Genomic DNA, 16,926 nt, shown 5'->3' with positions numbered 1-16,926 from the left:
GTGGCAGGCAGGGGCAGGGGCCGGGGCCAAGGTCCTTGCACGAATTTTGTGCATCGGGCCTCTAGTATGTACATATTTCACAATCTCCCCAATGTCACACTTCCATACACACACAAATGTGAACACATGTGTTGTGTACATACCAAGCTGCTCTGCGAGGAGCCGGCCCTTTTCAGTGGGAACAACCCTTTCTTCCTCCATGTCACACTTGTTTCCCACCAGGATAACCTGTGCATTGTCCCAGGAGTAGGTCTTGATCTGAGTAGCCCTAAAGAGCAACAGATAAAGGACCATGTTAATGACACACACACCCCAGGCTGGAAAGGGCTCTGTGAAGCTTGAAGAAACCAATTCCCTTCCATGGGAATAGCAACACCCAAGTTACTATTAATTAATCCAGCTGAGGACAGAGACATACCTGCCCCAACTAGCTGTCACAGATGCTGATCCCTGAGCGCTGGTTGCAAACTTTACCTAGCTCTTTGGAGCCCTCTTCTAATGGATTTGCCCACCCCTCTTCTCAGCAGGCAGAGAGCTCTTTCTAAACCATCTATCTGACCATAACCTTTCTTAAAAGCTTTCTCTCCCCCACTACCCATGCAATGAAGTCTAGATCCCTCCGTCAGGCATTAAAGACCATTTACCTCCTGCCTCTGCAGCCTCATCACCCTTCCTCCCACTTTACAAGCCTTCTCATCCATTCCCCCCAAATGCTTTTCCATGGCTTGTGCCTTTGCCTGTACTGGGAACCCCTTCCCCACATTAACTTGTCCTCAAAGGTCCAAGGTTCCCTGTTGGGAGCCTTCCCCAGGCCCAGCTAGCCTCTCCCTCCTCTGTGATTCATAAACCTTAGATCATGATTATTTGTAGAAACCAAAATGTCAGCAGTGCTTTCTTTTATCTACAATGATTATGAAACCTTTTAAAAATAGTTTTATGTACTATTCAAATTTTGAAAGTAAGTATGTTTTACTTCTATAATTAGAAACATCATTTTAAAAGAGGGGATAAAACAAGACCCTTATATTGTGGAGACATCTTTTTGTGGGGATGGGCCTAATTCTGTCCCCAACCACCCCATCAGGTAGAAATGATTACTTCCCCTTTCGTTCCCCTTCACATTCACTGTGGCTACTGTTACATCTGGCTGAATGTATCTGTCCTTCCTTTGAGGGCAGGGACAGGCTTATTCATCTTTGGGGTGCCAGTCCCCTGCAAACAGCACAGACCAGAGAAGTTGACAGTGAATGTCTGATGAATGAATAAATCAGAAAATGGTTAATCCTGAAGCAGATCTAAAATTATGACCCTACCCTGACACTGACCCTAAATCTAACTCAATTATAACTACCCAAGGGAGATCCATCACTGACCCTGCTCTCAAAGCTGATCCCACCACCAACCTTTTCTTTCAGGGTGAGAAGCCCTTCCCTCAAAGGATGGAATTCACTCAGCCACCATTTGTTGTGGGCCAACAAAGAGCTAGGTTCCATTCTGGGCACTGTTGGCCTAGATGGCAGATAGGGGCTAGGCTGGGACCAAGTTTCTCAGAGGCAAAACCCAACAGTCAAGGCTTGGGAGGGATACATACTTAGGTTTTAGCCTCGAGTCAGTAAGCAGAGCCAAGTCTCCATGTTTCCTCATGCAACTCTTCCTGTCATTTTCTTCCCTCCTCCTACCCCATCCACTCTCAGCTCCCAGATTAGCAACTTAGGCTATTCTTGGAGGTATCATCACCAGGTGTTAAAGTCACTGTGCTCCTGAGGCAGAATGAACACAGACTGATGGAGAAAGGGAAGGGGTTAAAGCCAACAAGGAATGAGCAGTGTGGAGACACTTAAACAAAGAGCTGATCACTCCATGGGGGGTGGGGAGATCATAACTGAAGGGAAAAAGGAGGAGAAAAACAAGGGGGAGTAAAGAGAAACGAGAAAGGAAAGAAGGAAGAAGGTAGAGGGGAGTTTTTAAAGAAAAGGGGGAGAAAGGAGGAAGAAGAGGATGACCAAAAGGCTGCGAAGGAGAACACAGACCGCCATGAATGACAGACATGCAGATACATGCAGGTAGCACCCTGGACTGCTGCTTAGAACAGGTGGGTGCAGCAGGCAGCCTGCAAGGTCACTCTCAGCTCAAGACCCCAGACACAAACAGTGCTTCACATAGTCATGGCAACAGTTCCTTGGGAAATGGGAAGTCCTCAAAGGGCAGCTGTTGGCAAAAGGGAGCAGGAGAAAAGCCTGGCACTGGCCAGCACTGCTGCTGTGTGCCCGGCCTGCTCAGCTTCTCTGATTCTGAAGAAGAGCCAGAGCACAGATGTCCCACCTTCCCCCATCCTCATCCTTCCCACAGGCAGGGGCATTGGGTCCGGGCCCCTCCCTCCAACCTGTCTTTACCCCCATGCGCCCTTCTCCCTGTGAGTTATGCTCCAGGAAGAAAGATGTAAGTGGCTCAGAGGTTGTACCGCTGGGGAGCTGGGCTGATTTCCATTGTGAGCTGCGTCTTTACGAACTTGGATTGGATTGGATGTGCTCTTGGACCCCTAGCCCAGCTCAGAGATTAATGTGATAGGGAAGCAGTATGTGGATTCACTCACTACTGTGGCCACAATGATCTTTCTAAAAAATTCATCTGAACCTTTGGTTCCAAACTTGTTACCCCAGTATGCAAAATCCTTCATGAACTCTGCTCTTTCTGTCCTCACACTTACCTTCCACCTTTGCACATCTGTATTTTTTTCTGGAACATTCTTATCCGTTCATCCTTCTGGCTAACTTCTGTTCATCTTAAAACATGCAGCATATGTCAACAACTCCAGGACACTTCTCCTGACTCACCAAGCTGGGTCAGAGCCCTCCACTGGGTTCCCACAGCCCCGGCGACTCTCTTCAACCTGTCACATGTTATTTTCTTTTTTTTTTTTCTTTTTTTTTTTTTTAAATATATTTTATTGATATGTTACAGAGAGGAAGGGAGAGGGATAGAGAGCCAGAAACATCGATGAGAGAGAAACATCGATCAGCTGCCTCCTGCACACCCCCCACTGGGGATGTGCCCGCAACCAAGGCACATGCCCTTGACCGGAATCGAACCCGGGACCCTTCAGTCCGCAGGCCGACGCTCTATCCACTGAGCCAAACCGGTTTCGGCTGTCACATGTTATTTTCATTGCCTGTTTACTGATGTCATCTGTGAATTCCTTGAGGACAGGAGCCAATCTAATTCATCCAGATTTTTCTAGCCCATAGCACAAGGCCTAAACCACACTAGGTTTTCTTGAACAGGTTGATGAATGAATGAACGAATGAATGAATGAATCTCATACCAATCTTGCACAGCATTGAAGGACTCCTCATTGGTGATATCATACATCAGAATGAAGCCCATGGCCCCACGGTAATAGGCTGTGGTGATGGTCCGGTACCTCTCCTGCCCCGCTGTGTCCTAGGTGGGAAAAGAAAAAGTCAGCCTCCTAGAAAGTTTGCTTTTGTTCCTAAAAAGTCCCCAGGACAATTAGCTAATAAGAACATCTATTATGTGTCTTGTATTATATTTACTGACTAGAATAAAATACTCAAACCCTCATAGAAATTAATAAGAATATAATTAAAATCCCAACAGAAAAATGGGCAAGCGGAATGAACAATTCATAGAAGAAATGTAAATTAATATTTATTGTACAATAACGTTTTAACCACCCTGGCTAGTATTGATAACTGGTTAGAATGTCAGCTTGCACACAGAGGGGTCATGAGTTCATTTCCTGGTCAAGGGCACATACCTGGGTTGCAGTTCCTTCCCCACCCCCGAGTCGGGGTACATGTGGGGGGCAATTAGTCGATGTATCCCTTTCACATCTATGTCTCTCTCTCTCTCCTTCCCTCCCTTTCACTCTCTTGCCTTCCACTCTCTGAAAAGCAATGGAAGAAATCCTCAGGTGAGGACTTAAAAAAAAGATTTTAGCCATAGACGGCAAAATGTTAGACATATGTCATAGGAAAATCTTTACCAATACAGCTCCTAGGACAATGGAAACTAAGGAGAAAATAAACAAATGGGACTACATCAAAATAAAAGAGACCATCAAAAGAGACCATCAACAAAACAACAAGAAAACCCACTGCATGGGAGAACATATTTGCCAATGTTATCTCCGATAAGGGTTTAATCTCCAAAATTTACAGGGAACTCATACAACTTAACAAAAGGAAGATAAACTATCCAGTCAAAGAATGGGCAAAAGACCTAAATAGACACTTTTCGAAAGAGGACCTACAGAAGGCCAAGAGACATATGAAAACATGCTCAAAGTCACTAGTCATCCGAGAGATGCTGTCAGAATGGCTATCCTCAACAAATCAACAAATGACAAGTGTGGGTGAAGATGTGGAGAAAAGAACCCTCATGCACTGCTGGTGGGAATGCAGACTGGTGCAGCCTCTGTGGAAAACAGTATGGAGTTTCCTCAAAAATTTAAAAATGGAACTCCCATTTGACCCAGTGATCCCACTTCTAGGAATATATCTCAAGAACTCAGAGACACCTATCAGAAAGGATATATGCACCCCTATGTTCATAGCAGCACAATTTACAATAGCTAAGATTTGGAAATAGCCTAAGTGCCCATCAGCAGATGAGTGGATTAGAAAACTGTGGTACATCTACACAATGGAATACTACACTGCTGTAAAAAAGAAGGAACTCTTACCATTTGCAACAGCATGGATGGACCTGGAGAGCATTATGCTAAGCAAAATAAGCCAGTTGGAGAAAGATAAATATCACATGATCTCACTCATTTGTGGAATATAATGAGCAAATAAACTGATGAACAAAAATAGAGCCAGAAGCATCGAACAGACCGTCCAACCTAAGAGGAAAGGAAGGGTTGTTGGACAGGTAAGAGATCAACAAAAGGACTTGTATGCATGCATATTAGCATAACCAATGGACATGACAGTAGAGGTGTGAGGGCATGTGCTGGGGGGTGGGAGTGGTCGGGGAGAGGTCAATGGGGGGAAAAGAAGACTTAAGTAACACTTTAAACAATAAAGAATTTAAATTTTTAAAAAGTGTTAAAAAAGGTTTTTACCTTATTTTTAATTATAATTCCCATTATAGATGAGGATATAGTGAGAAGTTGCAACCTCACACCTGCTCATGGGAGTGGAACTTGGTTCAACCTTTTTGGAAATCAACTTGAAAGTCTCAAGAGCATTAAAAATATCTGTACCCTTTGACCCAGAATTTCTTCTCCTAAAAACTTTTCCTACAAAATTGGAAAATCAAATACCTAATCACAAAAATGTTTGTTACCACTTTATTTAGATAGTGAAAAAGTATCATCAAATTATATATTCAACAATAGGAGAATGGTTCAACTATAAGATTTTTATATATGTTTATTTTTGTAAGACAACTTAATGACCTGGGACAATGCTTGCATTTGTGATATGATACCAGTTTTGTAAGTATATCTGCAGAGAAGAAAACTGAAAAGAAAAACATCAAAACTTAATAGTTATCTCTGTACGAGAGACAAGAATTACTAGGACTTTAATTTTCTTCATGTAATTTTATTTTCACTACAATAAGCATGTATTACTCTGATATACGGAGAAATAAACGTTTTTACTAAAATAATTTCTAAGACAATTCTTTATCTCAAGCAGCTCACAGTCCAGTTGGAAATGTTACTGGAGCACAATGGGATGCTTCACAAATGTCCACTTGGTGCGGGTGAGGGGCCAGCCAATCATCGGTTTCAATACAATTTTAGAATGTGTGATGCTAGGGCATGAATAAAACATTTCCTCTATATTAGTTTATTTAAATTTTATCAAACCCCTGTGAGGGAAGTGTTATTAGTATTTACATATTATAGTCGAGAATATAAAAAAGCAAACTGGTGACAAAACCTATGCCTTAAATCCAGGATTTATGATTCCAAGTCCAATGCACATACCACTACCCCTCAATCAATGAAAGATTTATCCATAAGCACTAATTGAACACCATCTATAATAATAATGGGAAAAATAATAATTATAGCATTCCATTATTTGTACATATGTTACACCTGTTATCTACAAATTTTAGAAAAACCCTGTAGGGTATATATTATTACTCCATTTTTTCAGAATGATTGCCCACTAAATGTCAGAATTGGCATTCAAAACAAATCTGTCTGACTCCTTGTTGGAGTACTCACTCCTTGAATCCTACTCCACTATGCCAATTGTTGGGTCCGAGTCCCTCTGCCAGGGACTAGACCTCCTTGGATGCCGGGGATTAGAAGACAGAGAAGACATGAGAAGTCGTGGGTATATAAGAGAGACTTTATTGCAGTCCAAGTAGCCATTGCTACGAAGGAGCCATTAGACAAAGCAATTCTTGCTAATGCAGTAGCAAACACAGGAGCCATCCAAGGAAAACAGTCAGCACCAGCTGGTCTGTAACATGTCTTCCCCACAACGCAGCCCCCAGAATAGGAGCTATACAGGAGTCAGCCACACTGGCTGGTTAGTAACATACTTTATACTAACTTAGACAAGAGAGGCTTCTTGCCAAATAGTGACCTCAGTCTTTTGGGTTATAGAAGGGCATGCCTGTGCAGTGTCTGAATTCTTGCTTTTGCACCTGCGTATGGTACATTAGCCTTGAACACCCTGATTAGGATTCCAATGCTCAGAGTGGCCTTGAACATCCGGAATACACTGACTGATTAGGGTTACCACACTCCTACACATAATACAGTATACTGCCTTGGCCATGAACTATACTTTGTGTGACATAAAAATGGAATAAACACCCGGCAGGTGTGGCTCAGTGGTTGAGCATTGACTTATGAACCAGGAGATCAGTTTGATTCCCAGTCCTGGTTGTGGGCTTGATCCCTAATAGATGGCATGCAGGAGATAGCTGATCAATGATTCTCTCTCATCATTGATGTTTCTATCTCTCTCTCCCTATCCCTTCCTCTCCAAAATCAACAAAAATATATATTTTAAATGGAATAAGCTCCATCCCTGCCCTCAGGAAGCCTCAGTAAAAGTGTAGAGGTTTAAAAAAAAATGTAGAGGTAGCAAAGACATACCAAGTCAAACTGATAATTAGTACTGTGTGGCACTCTGTGATGTAGAGAATGGACTGGAGGGAGAAGACATGGAAGCAGAAAGGCTGGTTAGAAGAACTTTGCAGTGGTTCAGCTGAGACCTGATCAGGATTTGAACTAGAGTGGTAGCAATGGGGATGGAGTAGAACCAGATTCTAGAGGTATTTAAGAGAGCCCTGGCCAGGTAGGTAGCTTAGTTGGTTGTATACCAGATACGTTGTATAAAGAAAATATATCAGGCAAATCAGGTAAGGCAGAATTGAGGTGGTTTTAGGTAGTTTATGGAAGGTTTGTCAACACAGAGCTAGTGTATCAGTTAAAGACAGACTGGGTTATTCAGTAACAAGCAAGCACAAACCTCAGCAGCTTAAACAACAAGCTTTTATTTTTCACTGTTGTTATATATCCACTCAAGGTTTGGCTGGGTGCTCTGCTTTTTGTCACCCTTATTTGAGGATAAAGACTGGCAGAGCAGCTACCAGAGGAAAAGAAAGTGTATGACTCATGTGTTGGCTCTTAAAACTTCCACTTTTCCCATATCACTGGCCGAAGCAAGTCACATGTCAGCAGCCAAGAAAGTGCAATCCTATAATATGCCCAGGAGGAGAACTGGAAATGTGATAGACAGCATAATGACTCCCACAGGTGAATCTGCACTGAGCCCAGAAGCATTGCCTGGAGATGTGCTTATCTGTCAATAGAAGGAGGACAACAGGGACTTTTCTGAAGAATTTTTCAAGCAGATAAAAAAATTTTCCAAGCAGAGAAGTGAAGGAAAGGTGTTTTTTAAAAAATCTTTATTGTTGAAAGTTATACATATGTCCCCTTTTTTCTCCCATTGACTCCTTCTAGCCTGCCCCCACCCCCAACCCCAGGCCTTCACCCCTCTATTATCTGTGTCCATGAGATATATATATATATATATATATATATATATATATATATATATATACACACACACACACACACACACACACACACACATACAAGTTCTTTGGTTGATCTCTTCCCACCCACCCAGCTACCCCCGCCTTCCCTGAGATTCTACAGTCTGTTTCATACTTTTGGCAGAAGAAAGTTCTTGTCAGTGAGTACTCTAAAAGAACTTAAGGAACGTGGGAAATCGAAATGGGTAAGTGATGAAGCTAGAAAGAGCTTTGAATGGTGTGCTATGGGGTTTGGACTTCACCTTTTGAGGCATGGGATTAACATGATTAGATCTAAATTTTAGAAAGGCCACTCACTCTGACTGTGATGTGGAGAATGGACTGGAGGGAGAAGACCAGGGAAGCAGAAAGGCTGGTTAGAAGATCTTTGCAGTGGTTCAGGTAAGACTTGATCAGGATTTGAACTAGAGTGGTAGCAATGGGATGGAGTAGAACCAGATTCTAGAGGTATTTAAGAGAGCCCTGGCCAGGTAGGTGGCTCAGTTGGTTAGAATGTTGTCCCAATACACCAAGGTTGTGGGTTCAATCCCTGTAAAGGGCACATACAAGAATCAACCAATAAATGCATAAATAAGTGGAAAAACAAATTGATGTCTCTCTCTCTCTCCCTCCCTCCTTTCTAAAAATCGATAACTTTTTAAAAAGGAGGGAGGTACTTAAGAGATTAATTACAGGGCATGGTGACAGATTGGATATGAAAATTAGATATGAAGAGATGAGAAATCAAAGATAACAGTGATGTTTCTGGCAGGGCTCAGAGAAGTATTCACTGTCCGCCATCCTGTCTAATAAAGATGCAATATGCAAATTGACCGTCACTCCACAACAAAAGATGGCAGCGCCCACAGCCAATAAAGAGAGAATATGAACATTGACGCGACAAAGGTGGCGGCGGCCAGGCCTGGCCGCTTGCGTCATCACCATGGTGACAATGCAGGCGTTCCGCCCTGCCCTGGCTGCTCTGGGCCTCTGGGCAGCGCATGCACGCAGGCACGGAACAGCCGGGGCGGGGCAGGACGCCTGCTATGAGGAGGGGGGTGAGGGTGGAAGGAACTACAGGAGGGCGGCAGGGCTGGAGCAAAGGCGGAAGGCGGCGGCCAGAGTGAAGGCCCGGGTCCCGGGTGCCATAGGGAAGCCAGTGCCAGCAGCCAGGGGAAGGAAGGCCTATTCTTGCACAAATCTTCATGCGTCGGGCCTCTAGTATCTACATAAAAGCTGTGTGTGTGAACCTATGAAACAGTGCAGCCGTATTTGATCCACCCCTCCCATGCCCTTGCCTTTGCTTCCTGAGCTCCTCAGCGAACCTATAGATGAGACTCCTCCCACAAATTGTTAGGGTCAGACCCTAAATCTTGTCTTCTAGGGTTTAGAATTAAGCCACTTTTCCATCCAAACTGGTGATCTAGTGGCCCAGGCAGGATTTCTGAATAACCGCACTACCACCAGGTCCTAACTCTTCTCACTCCACCTGCATTATACTGTTTCTCTGTGAGAGTTTCTAGTCCCCCATCTCTGCCTGGAGCCTGGCCCTATGTCCCAGCTCTTTGACAGAAGAGTCCTGTCACCAATTGATGCCCCATTAGTTGAAAATCCTGGTGTACAATAATAAATGAGCTTGGACATGGAATCAGTTTCATCTCTGTAGTCAACTCTGTAGTCCTAGTGCCTGGCACAAAGCTGGGCACACAGTAGGGATTCAACCACCACTGTTAAACAAAAAGGCTATACAGTTTTGATGTTAAGAACATGGTTTCGGGATTTAGACTTCTGGGTGTGAATTCCTGTTTTACCACTTACCATCTGTGATTATGGGAGGCAGTCTCTAAAATGGCTTCCAGCTCGGCTGGCATGACTCAGTGGTTGAGCGTTGACCCATGAACCAGGAGGTCACCATTTGATTCCTGGTCAGGGCACATGCCCAGGTTACAGGCTCGGTCCCAAGTATTGGGCGTGCAGGAGGCAGCCAATCAATGATTCTCTCTCATCATTGATGTTTTTATCTCTCTCTCCCTCTCCCTTCCTTTCAGAAATCAATTAAAAAAAAAACACATATAAAAATGGCTTCCAGTGATCACCATCTCCAGGTATTCATGTTCTTGTGTAATCCCCTCCTTGGGAAATTTACCTTTTGGGGCCTTAATTTCTTTTTCTATAAAAATGGGAATAATAGCAATACCTTACTTCATGAAGTTATTGTGGAGATTAAGAAAGTTATTATATCTAAAATGCCTGGAACAGTTCCTAGTACATAGTAAGTTCCTGATGGGCATCAGTTATTATTTTGGTACTTCCAGAGTCAGCCTCAGGAGCAGGTTCCCAGGGTCTGCCCAGCTCGAGTGGGTGAGACTCATACCATATGTCACTTCCATCTCATTAAAACTGCCGAAAGCTGTTGCAGCTAGAGTCTCATCACGAAGTTTCCCTCAAAGAGTAGAAAATGGCCAGAGAGAAAGGGAATGAATGAGTGTAAGAGTTGAGCAGGTCTTGGCCTAACTCCCACTCTGCCATTCACCACCTATGTGATTTTGGACAGCTTGGTTTTTTCATCTCTCTAATGCTAAGCTTCCTCACATCTGGACTGGACATAATTATACCTACTTTGTAGAGTGTTTTAATGAAATAAGATGCTTCTTAAGTATCTAGCTCATAATAGGAATTCAAACATGGGAATTTATCATTTTCATCATTATTGAATTTTTCTAAGCCTTAATCTCCTCATCAGTAAAGTGGTGATAATAAGACCAACCCTGAAGTGGTTGTGTAAGGATGAGAGATAACACAGTAGATTCTCAATAAAGCTCATAGGAGCTGCTGCTATTACTGTTGACATTGTTGTTATTGTTATTTCACTAAAAAATAAACAAGATGGGAAACAACAACAATCCTGCTGTCACAGCCCTGTGCTCAAAGAAAAGTAGCCCAGAGAATAGCCCCTAAACCACCCTCCCTCTCCTTTATTTTTAAAAATCATTTTTTAAATTTCTTTATTGATTAAGGTATTACATATGTGTCCTTATTCCCCCATTACCCCCCACCTCCCATTCATGCCCCCACCCCCCTGTTGTCTTAAAAATCATTTTTGATGAACATTGATTCCCTTTCCACTGATGAGAGTCAGAAATAGAACCAGAGAGGAGACAGGAAGGAGAAAGTGGCATGACTCACTGGCTACTTGAGGAAAGAGACCATGTCATCAAGAGCAATCAATTTACTTCTAAGAAACAGACATTCACTGAGCTCTTCATATGGGCAGAGCATAAGCCAGAGAGTGGACACCAGGGTGAGCAAGCCACTGCTCTGGCCTCCAGCAGCCCCATCACTGTGGCAGACGGACACATGAGCAAGAGGGAAGGAGCTAACATCAACTGAACACCTATTATGTGCCAGGCTCTTTGATAAGTGTTTTACATAGGGGATTTTATTTGTAGTAACAAAATACAACTATAAAACTGCTAGTTGAGCATTGTTATATGCCAGGCACTTTTCTTATTTTATTTAACTTTTTAAATCTTTACCCGAGGATATGTTTATTGGGGGGGGGGGGGGGAGGGAGAGAGAGAGAGAGAGAGAGAGATGAGAGAGAGAAAAACATCGATTGGTTGCCTTCCATATGTATCCCAACCAGAGAATGAACACAAAACCTAGGTATGTGCCCTGATCAGAAATCAAACCCACAATCTTTTGGTATATGGACAATGCTCTAACCAAGTGAGCCACCCAGCCAGGGTGAGTCCCCATTTTATATATAAATTAATTGAAGATCACAGATTAAGTAAATTGCCTGGGGCCAACAATCTCCCCTCCACTGGAGGGTAAGGCTGGAAATCACCCACAAAGCTTAAATAGAACCACATGTGTCTGGCACACAGGTCATATTAGTTATCTTCTCTATCTTCCATTGCATCATCAATCCAAACAGACCATTCATTTCTTTCTGGAATTTCCTCATGGTCACCCACACATGCCATACTCATTTCTGCTCCATATTTCTGTTCATGCTACTCTCTCTGTCACAAATGCCCTCTCAGCTCCTTCACTTGTCCTGACTATTAGATTGTTGAATTCTAAAGTTAAAAGGAAACCTTGAAAGTTATTCAATCCACCTTCTCACTCAAAATAGGAATTCCTTCCATGGCATACTTGTATTGAGTGTTACCCGTGAAAGGCAGCCATTCCACTGATGGGTGGAGTTCTGATTATTAGAACATTTCTTCCTTCTGGTGAGCTGAAATCTGCATGTGGTCATTTCTATCCATTGACTTAATTTTGTTCTCTGGAGACACAAAGAATAAATCGAATTTTTCACTCATGTGGCAGCCTTCCAAATATTTAAATCTTATGTTTGTTTAGGAACTTAGTGTTTACAAAGTTTTGTCTTACTATCTCAGTTAATTCAAAGAGAATTCCTGTGAGGGAAGGACCAATATCCTCATTCCACAGAAGAGGCAACTGAGGCCTGAAGAAAGTGAATGATGAAAATTGGCTTCTGACTCCAAGAAGCCAGTGCTCTTTACACAGGGCTACATCTCTGATGTCTTAAATCACCTGTCACGGGGATCTTGACAATGAACAGAATGACCACAACAGGGACGAGAACTTGGAATGGTAACTGAAGGAAGAAAGGTGTTTAGTTCTCTGGGGAACAGTACCGCCACCTTTAAATACCTGAAGTGCCTAATGGGATTTTCCTTCTTTCAAATCTTCACTGGGTGCTGATTCTGTGCCAAGGGTTGGCTAAGTCCTGAAGATAAAAGGATGACTAGGACACAATGCCTGCTTGAGTCTCTGGATGGGGATTCTGAAGCCACAAGGCCCATTCCAAAGAGCCTTCTTAGTGCCTTTCCTTGAGGCAACATTGGAGCTCAGCTCAGTAAAGAAGCTGTTCTCACCATCCTGGCAAAGTCAAATGTTCCAATTACATGCTCTCCTGGTACCATGTGCTTCTCCTTTGTAGCACTCATCCCCACTCTAATTTTCTGTTTATTTGTGTAATTATTTGATTAAGGTCTGTCTCCCCTGCCAAACTGCAAGTGCCACAAGAACAGGATGTCTGGTTTTGCTTACTATTGTGTCTGGCACAGCACTGACACATAGAATGGGGCGGGGGGGGGGGGGGAGAGGTTTCCAATAAACACTTGTTGAAAGGATGGATTTATGGGGTGTCTGCAACATTTTTGATAGAGCATACTAAAATTCAAATCTCATCATCTCCCTCTAAGTCCAAATCCCTTCCCTGGCTTCCCACAGCCTATAGAATGGGGTGCAAGCTTCTCAGGGTTTCTTCCCTCTTACTTACTCTTCCACTGAGTTCCAGCTTTGCCTAACTTGTGGTTTCCCAAACACAATGATTCTTCACACCCTTGGGCCTTATGCTGATACGTGGAACTTTGACTGGAATCTCCTTCTCTTTTACAATTCACAACCTATTCAAAAGTCACATCCTCTCTGAAGCTTTCTCTGACCTCCTTTTCCACCACAAAGTAACTTCCTTCTCTGCCCTTTTATGGTTTGCCATTATATCACTACACACATCACATTTATTACAGTCACTGGCTTACGAGCATCTTGAAACCCAATCTTATGTTTAGCTAAATCCCAGGCCCTCAACTATAGCACCTTGCACATGGTAGACACTTAATAAGAATGCTGGTGAATGAAACCCAAGGACTGACAATGTACTGAGTAGGGAAAACTCACTTAGAACCTCAGGATTGGTTGGGAAAGTGTCTGTGAGATCATATAAACTCCCTCCTCTTTCTAGTTCCTTTCCATCTTATAGACAATAGGGGGAAGCCCAGTGCAGTGACAGACTTGAGAGGTCACACATCTAGTAAGAGGTTATCTCTAGGGCCTCTACCCCTGGATCTTGCTCTGTTATATATCTGACTAGAGGCCCAGTGCATGACATTCATGCACTGGGGGGGGGGGGGGTCCCTCAGCCTGGCCTGTGCCCTCTCACAGTCCAGGATCCCCAAGGGGTCCTTAGCACTGCCACAGAGGCGGGAGATGCTCCCACCCCACCGCTGTGCTCACCAGCCATGAGCCCAGCTTCTGGTTGAGTGGCACTCCCCCTGTGGGAGCACACTGACCACCAGGGGGCAGCTCCTGCATTGAGCACCTGCCCCTTGGTGGTCAGTGCGCATCATAGTGACCAGTCACTCAGCTGTTTGGTCAATTTGCATATTGGGGTTGTATTATATAGGATTCCCCAGCCAGACTCCTCTCTCCCCCTTCTTCAATTCACACCCTCCAGGCCAGATTGGGGGATGGGGATGATGAGCACTAGGGAGGCAGGTAATGAGAGTTTCTAGGCTAGCTCTCCCCACACCCCCATCCACAGCTGCCAAACTCCAAGCTCTTTGTATTTTGCAGCAGCTGGGAGAAGAGGCCATTATGTCGCAAGGGAATGGGAGGAAACCAGAGGGAGAGAGCTTTTCAGGGAGATTCAGTGGAGCCAGGAAGAAGCCGAGGACTGAGGAATGGAGAGCATGATCCCTTGACAGTGGCTTGGTGCTATACCCATCTATCCTCAGTAGTATAGTCCACACTACAGAGCTCCCTACAGTTCACAAGCACTTTTGTTGCATCATCTCATTGGATCCTAACAATGACCCTGTAATGCAGACTTTTTACAGCTAGAAGAAACCAATCATCTTAGAGCTCATGAAGTCTGAAAGCTTATTCTGCAGGTAGGAAAACAGACCCAGAGAGGTAAAATGACTTCCCCAAGGTCACAGGGATACTTACTTTCCCGCAGGGCTGAGATTCCAATGCAAATATTCTGACTTCACAGTCAGTGTTCTTCCTAGCATACCATGTATTATTGTCCCTATGGATTTACAGGTGAGAAAACTGGAGTTCAAGGGCACATAGCTAGTAATTGGTAGATCCTTGAGGGTAGAGGGCAGGAAAAAGTTCACTGGAATCCAGGAGTGGGGATTATAAAGCACTCCCTGCCCACTGTAACCCTCTCTAACTCTTGAAGTCCAAGTCAAAGGACACCTATTCTGGGAAGTTCTTTAGAATCCAGCACTAAAATTCATCAACATTCCTTCCAGGATTCCACAAAATGTACTTGGGCCTTTATTTTAGCGACAATGGAGCACAGAAATTTAGAGCGAGGAGGCCCTTGTGAGAATAATCAATTCCACAAACATTTCCTAAGCCTATACTATGCCAGTGAAAAAGACCCACGTGATCCCTGCCCTTGGAATTTCTGACGGAATTCTTAGTCCGTCAGAAAGTTGCCTCACATGTGATGAATCCTATAATGGGTATATATAGAGTCAACTCCCTCATTTTACAGAAGGGAAATCAATGCCCAGAAAGACGAGTACCCTGGATTCTTATTTTTGGCATTGGTCTCTCATACAAAACCCTCAAAAACTCAAAATTCAAAACCTCTCACATATATGACACTTGATTTCCTCTAAGACATATGCACTACATTTTACTTCAAGTATATAAACTAAAGGTCATGGGGCTTCCTTTCATTGCTCCTCAAGGTATCTGGCATATCTTAGGTGTTCAATATATATGTTTTGAGTGAATGGTCCATGGCACCTAGATCAGGGATTTGTTTCTACTCTAATCTATGTCTCCTCATTTAGATAGTGGGTGAGGGACTATGACTTTGGTTTCTGAACCACCAGCAATGCCTAGAGCAATACCTGGCACCTGGCAGGTATTTTAAAAATATTGATTGAACAGAGTAATGAATGAATGAGAGAAGGATAGATAACGTATGCTCTAAACAACGAAGATGACATCCCCAAACACACACTCTGCTTCTGGAAACCTCTCTTTGAAGCATCCATCTTATATAAAAACTGCTGTTTGAAATTTTAACCCTGCTATTTGGCTTCTATAAATGCTTGCTTGCTTACATAATAAGGAAAATAAGACTACTCCCATTTCAGAGAGGCCATTAAACCTTCCCCGGATGAAGTTATCAGTGCTGGCACCAGGCCAGGCCTTTGGTTGAGGTCTCAAGGCCCCAGCACATAGGCGCTCTTTAAGAACTTGCAAAGGGGGCCAGAAACATCCCATATTTGGGAGACAAAGAAGGTAAAAACATATAAGTAGGGAAAGTTCCTCCATGTTGGGGTCCAGAATTTGAGAGACATTTTCCTCTGGGCCTGAGCATAATAAATGTAACTCCATCTCTAAGCATTGCTTGATTCTTCTCTGGTTTTCTGTAACATCTTTTCTTCAACTTTTGTGAAACCTAACTTCATCAGTTCTTTCCCCTCATCTTCCCCTGTTCCTGCCTTGTCTCTCACACAGACTCCTTATCCCCCCTGGGTCCCTCAATTCCAAGTTTCAGATGAAAATTTCCAAAGGTCTGCTTGACATCTCCACTGAGTCTGCGTGCCTCTGACGTGTACATAATTGACTATTAATTATAACGTATTTCATTTGTACCTTCTCCAGCAAATAAGCCCTCATCAGTACCCAGCACAGGATCTACAAATTACTAGCTATGTGCCCTTGAGTTGGGCACATAGCAAGTATTTTAAAGATACCTGCAGAGTGAACCATCACTCATAACACTCCATTGCTTTGGCATGGACAAATTTAGCATCAGAGTTGCCAACCCATTTCCTCTTCACTCTTTTTGCCTCCAACTGAGCATTCTGAGAAGTCTCTCTGGGGAATTCATTTAATTTACCACCTGCTGTATCCTTTATGTGACTCACCCAACTCCCCTTCAAGACAGGAAGAGGTGGGGGAAGAAGTAAGGTGGGAGAGGGCCAGGAGGAAAAAGAGAAGCTTGGAACAGGATTATATTTAATACATCCCCAGATCACAGAAAATAAAAGGAAATGAGAGTCAGGTCTTGTATTAAGAAATTGCTGGTGATACTAA

At 43.5% G+C, this 16,926-nt stretch overlaps 1 protein-coding gene across 4 annotated transcripts in view; it reads right to left on the bottom strand.

Annotated features, from left to right (window-relative positions):
- RAB3B (RAB3B, member RAS oncogene family) overlaps positions 1 to 16,926 on the bottom strand; it is a 93,243-nt gene that overhangs the window by 38,317 nt on the left and 38,000 nt on the right. For all 4 annotated transcript variants that reach the window (XR_013959734.1, XM_080652117.1, XM_080652118.1 and 1 more), the window contains exons 3-4: positions 3,323 to 3,441; positions 144 to 268 (exon numbers count right to left, since the gene is read on the bottom strand). Coding sequence is in view for 3 of the 4 variants with exons in the window: in XM_080652117.1 (XP_080508243.1) it covers positions 144 to 268; positions 3,323 to 3,441 (244 nt within the window). In the remaining variant the exon portion in view is untranslated. The remainder of the gene's footprint in view (positions 1 to 143; positions 269 to 3,322; positions 3,442 to 16,926) is intronic.

Source organism: Plecotus auritus, assembly GCF_963455305.1.
Source record: "Plecotus auritus genome assembly, chromosome: 2".
NCBI classification, from domain to species: domain Eukaryota; kingdom Metazoa; phylum Chordata; class Mammalia; order Chiroptera; family Vespertilionidae; genus Plecotus; species Plecotus auritus.
Note: the sequence above shows the minus strand (reverse complement) of the source record. Positions and strands in the feature narration are given on the sequence as shown.